This window comes from Etheostoma cragini, chromosome 8, assembly GCF_013103735.1.
Source record: "Etheostoma cragini isolate CJK2018 chromosome 8, CSU_Ecrag_1.0, whole genome shotgun sequence".
NCBI classification, from domain to species: Eukaryota; Metazoa; Chordata; class Actinopteri; order Perciformes; family Percidae; genus Etheostoma; species Etheostoma cragini.
This window is the reverse complement of record NC_048414.1, coordinates 26,452,019-26,456,904: the sequence shown is the minus strand read 5'-3', so window position 1 is coordinate 26,456,904 and position 4,886 is coordinate 26,452,019. Positions and strand designations below refer to the sequence as shown.

The 4,886-nt window shown below is 40.7% G+C and overlaps 1 protein-coding gene across 1 annotated transcript in view; it reads left to right on the top strand.

Moving 5' to 3' along the window:
* slc41a2a (solute carrier family 41 member 2a) overlaps positions 1 to 4,886 on the top strand; it is an 8,264-nt gene that overhangs the window by 620 nt on the left and 2,758 nt on the right. The window contains exons 2-7 of the mRNA XM_034879790.1: positions 11 to 126; positions 425 to 532; positions 1,787 to 1,858; positions 2,033 to 2,177; positions 4,351 to 4,497; positions 4,660 to 4,807. Of these exons, the coding sequence (XP_034735681.1) occupies positions 11 to 126; positions 425 to 532; positions 1,787 to 1,858; positions 2,033 to 2,177; positions 4,351 to 4,497; positions 4,660 to 4,807 (736 nt within the window). The remainder of the gene's footprint in view (positions 1 to 10; positions 127 to 424; positions 533 to 1,786; positions 1,859 to 2,032; positions 2,178 to 4,350; positions 4,498 to 4,659; positions 4,808 to 4,886) is intronic.

Sequence of the window (4,886 nt, the reverse complement as noted above, 5' to 3'; positions counted from 1 at the left end):
AAGGATGCAGGTGGCTCTGGTGCACCTGCCGAGTCAGTCTGTTCCATGGTGCTTCAGATCCTGGTGCCATTTCTTCTGGCTGGGCTCGGGACTGTGTCTGCTGGGGTGCTGCTGGAAGTGGTTCAGGTGAGGAAAATAAAGACAAAGAGGACAAATGAATGGTAGACAGTTTAGTGAGGTCATCATGTCTTGTCATTCCAAAAGCCTTGGAAGCTGAATGAAGGAGATCGGGAAAACACGGCTATAAAGTGATGAAGAGAGTTGGAACAAGGAAGTTATTAAAATAACAACTTATTTGGATTACAAAGTTGTTGTGAACAGCACCTCGGCTGAAAACAAAGATGACTCATTGTGTGTTTGTTGTGTTGGTTTTGACTGGGGGTTCATCTTCTATATTAAGTGTCCGATTGTGTTTTCATGGCAGAACTGGGTCGTGTTCCAAGAAGTCGCCGAGCTCTTCATCCTGGTGACTGCGATATTAGGCATGAAAGGAAACCTGGAAATGACCCTGGCCTCGAGACTCTCGACTGCTGTGAGTATGTGTGCATGTTTAACCACCATTGCATCATATGTTTTCTGTCCTTGTGTGAAACTCCTCACAGAGCTGTGAAGACCACAGCTGCAGTTGAACTTGCAGATGCTAGCAATAGTCCAACAGTTCAGATAATCTAAAATGATTTTTTCTGGGAATCATAATTATTGTTCATTGACATGCCAAAACCTGATATAGCATATTCCTCTGTGTCATTGTTGTCATAAACACATGGATGAGCCCCGATGTTAGATGCTCCTTTATTACGATGAATATGGGAACTGTAGTTTATTTAGAGTCAAACCCGTTCTGATCCATTTAATGCTCCTACATGGTTTAATCTGGCTAAAATTGTTTCAACAAATGCGTTATTTACTCCTATTTTAAATACATTTCCTAAAAACTACAGCAACCAGTTATGGTAGGGAAATTGGAAAGTTAGAATAAGAGACTGGTGTTTTCACAGAAGTTCTTCACAGTAAGAAAATCAAATAACTCAGGCTTTATCCTTTAAGGTTACTGTTTTAATCTGTCACAACATGGTGCTATCCTGTAACAAGCGGTTAGATCTTTTTAATTTCTTAATTTTGAATGAATAATTAATAAGGTTATGGTTTAATTTTTGTTGTTTCTGGCAGCGTAGAAGCTGCGTAGTAACAGATTAAATAGCATAGAGAATGCAGTTAACCAAGCATTTTTAAGATTCCCAACCCAACATTGTTGTGTGACTGAATACAGACAATAAATTTAAATGGTTTGATTTTTTTTACTTTATGTTTAAATGCTTGTTCAATAATAAATTCAAAGTTTTCGGCTTTTTTCCCCCAAAACATTGTGTACAATGTCTCTCATCGATGATCCGTTTTGGGCTTGCGTTGAATATCTGACATATTTATAATGTATAGAGTCAAATTTACAAAGCCAAGATGTTAGCTATTCTTCTATAATGGACACAGTCTAACGATTTGTTTCAATTAAGGGTTAGATTTATGCTGGATTAACGATTTTGTGTTAGCTGGTGTGGTAATTATCAGCAAAAGTTCTGTCTGAAAATCTGTTGAGGTTCAACGCTTATTCTTGATTTTGGAAAATTGACAAAAAAATCCCATCAAGATCCATTTAGTAGCTGTACCGAAGCTTTCAGTTATATCACATGATCATCATCAGCAAATTAAGTGGGCCCAGTTTTTGGCAATGTGTGGATTTACAAAGGTTCTTATTTTTAATGAGTTTATACATATCTGATGTTGTCAGGTGAACGCAGGAAAAATGGAACATGCCAGAGAAAAGTGGATGTTGATCGTTGGGAACCTGGCGCTAAAGCAGGTACTGTACCATATTACTGTACATTATTTTCCATTTCTTCAAAATCAACTTTGTATTTTTATGTATTTTATCTTAAAAATAACCATTTCTGTATTATTACATGTTTATCTGCACAATTTTGTTGCAATCCACCATGACTTATGAATCTTTCTTGCTACCACGCTCATTTTACAGCTCCAAGCCACAGTGCTCGGCCTGTTAGCCGCTCTGATGGCGACTGTGTTGGGCTGGATAGTAGAGGGAAAGATGCCCTTACACCATGTGATGCTCCTGGTTTCAACCAGTGTTTCTACCGCCTTTGTGGCTTCTCTTCTGCAAGGTAAGAACATAACCTATTGTCACATCGAACCATTGTCCTTAGACAGGTGCCTCACATCCCTAAACACGTCACCAATACACCTGTTCAAACCGTCTGACGTCCCAGTTTCTCCCTCCCTGCTTCGCCCTTCAATGTATGAATTAGTATGTATAATATATGAATAATTAAGTTTAAGTGATTAGGGTAAATCATTCATACATATTCACACATTACACATACATCATACATTTCCAGTTGCTGACCTATGTGTTTCTGTGAAATCCTGTTTGTGCCAGCTTCAGACATACCATCATCCTTCACAGCAGTTTCTGTATAATGCCAGTACAATTATTTATCTTCCAAACTCCCTAAACATTATTCTTTGACCTATTTTCTTAGCAAAGACTTCTTAATACCTGGAAAATAATCTTTTTTTGTAGTTAATTCACCTGCTCCCATGATAGAAACTTACAAGGAGTATGAACAGGGAGTGTGGCAAGGCACATCTAGGCTGTTGAAAGGTCCTATGACATGAATGACATGCTGATTTTTAGATGTTTTTACATCGGCCTTAGTAGTCCCCTAATACTGTATCTGAAATTCCCGAAATTCTGCCTTGGTGCACAATTACAGCCGCTAGTTACAATGAGCTTTGCCTTAGGATTTGCCATTTCTGTGTCTGTAGCTTTAAATGCTATAGAGGAGGAGAGAGGGGGGCAAGAGTGGCTTAAGTGGGGCTTTGACCAAATGCCATGCTTTGCTTGTTTGCAACACATGATGGGCCCTATCTTGCACGTGGCGCAGCGCAAAGACCAACGCAAGTGTCTATGCTGGTTTGAGACTGACGTAGTTGTCAATTTCCCGTCCAGCGCCCAGGTAGTTCAAATAGCAAAAGCACCTCCTCTTTGCGCCTGTGGGCGGGCTGGTCTTTAGGAAGGTGTGTTCAGGGGAATTCTTGGGGTATTGCTATCTTGAAGCAGTGGTAAGGGATTGCGCCATTGACCAACAATAAACAGTCTACTGTCAATGGTGCAGCATATCCTTGTTAAATTAGACAGAATATAGCACAGAGAGCGCACAGTATGCTTGTTACACACACTCAGGAAAGTGCAGCAGGACATAAACATGCAAAAGCTTACAAATAACAATATTACGGTGCAAATCTGCCATCATAATAGCAATGTTCCAAGGTACAAACATGCCTGGCTGTTAAAAGGAATGGGAGATGACACACTGATTGGTCTACAGGATGTTGCACCCAAAACACACCTAGGAATTAATGAAGACACTAAGTACAAAACTTTTGATTTGTTGCCGTTAAAGCAGCAAAAGTGGATTTGGACACGTGCTAAACGTACCTATGCCTGGAGCTTTACGTTGTGCGCTAAGCTCGGTAAAATAGAGCCCAATGTCTCTCTCTTACTCATGGGCGGGCCAAATTCTCAAATTCTCAGAGCAGGATACCCAGTGCTCGGTTTACAAGTATTGCCATTTCTAGCCCCTGAGGGACCATAGGCAGGCTGGGGGAACTCATATTAATGTTAAAACCTCATATAGTGACATGTTCATGCCACTGGAACTTTAAATACATTCTGCATGGGGTTTACCACTCTGTGAATGTCTTCTGATCAATACAATTTCACCATAGACAGATTTTGATAAGCTCGGTGCCACAGAGGCAGATGCATAGGAATTCTGGGCTAAAACTGAGGAGCAATTGTATTAAAGTTAAGAGTTTAAGGTTGTTTCAGTCCCATTCAGGTTGAGTTTCATCAGGTCTTTCCCTTTCAGAACTGATCCCATGTGTTACAAAAATTACATGTATATATACTTTTTGCAGATTTACTTTTCTCTGATCGGTGTTAAAACTGTTTGCATTACTGCTGTTGACATCTGGTATCTGGGAACCACTGTCTTGTCCTTGTCTGGAGCACGATGTGACGCTGGGAAGAGACCAGGTGCCCCTGGACTTTGAGAAACTGTCAACATTCCTGCTGTATTGTGACTACGTGATTTATCTCATTCTACATTGTATGACAAGAGCTGCTGTAGAAAGCTTTTTCAGCTGTCATTTGCAAGTAAACAGAACTTTATCATAACGTCAGCGGTTCCTGTCTATTGTTGATAATGAAATTATTCTAACACCAAGTTATCTCCTATATCAAGAATCTGTATGGTCTTTAACCCTCTCTAGGTATTATTATGGTGGGAGTGATCATTGGATCCAAGCGGATGGGATTCAACCCTGACAACGTGGCTACACCAATGGCTGCCAGCTTTGGGGATCTCATCACTCTTGCTTTGCTGGCCTGCTTCAGTCGTTGGTTCTACTCCCTTATAGGTAAAGAGAGAGAAGGACAGCACTGGTATGCCAATTTGAATCTGACATGGTCTGGTTGTCAGAGGGCATGTCATTTTCACTTTTGGCCAACAGATGGTACTCATGATCCTGGAACTAACACATCCATACCAGTTTGAGACTGATTCCTGTTTCTCTTGACAGATCTGTATCCCCATGTGTTGTACCTGGTGGTTCTGTTGCTGTTGTGCCTGACTCCTCTTTGGGTGGTCATCTCGTCCAAACATCCAGCCAGTTGCATCCTGCTCCGCACAGGCTGGGAACCCATCATTACAGCCATGTTCATCAGCAGGTACTCACCTTCACAGACCTTTACAAAAGCATTCACATGCATTCAGACTTTATCTTAGTACATTTAGATGTTGTTGGTC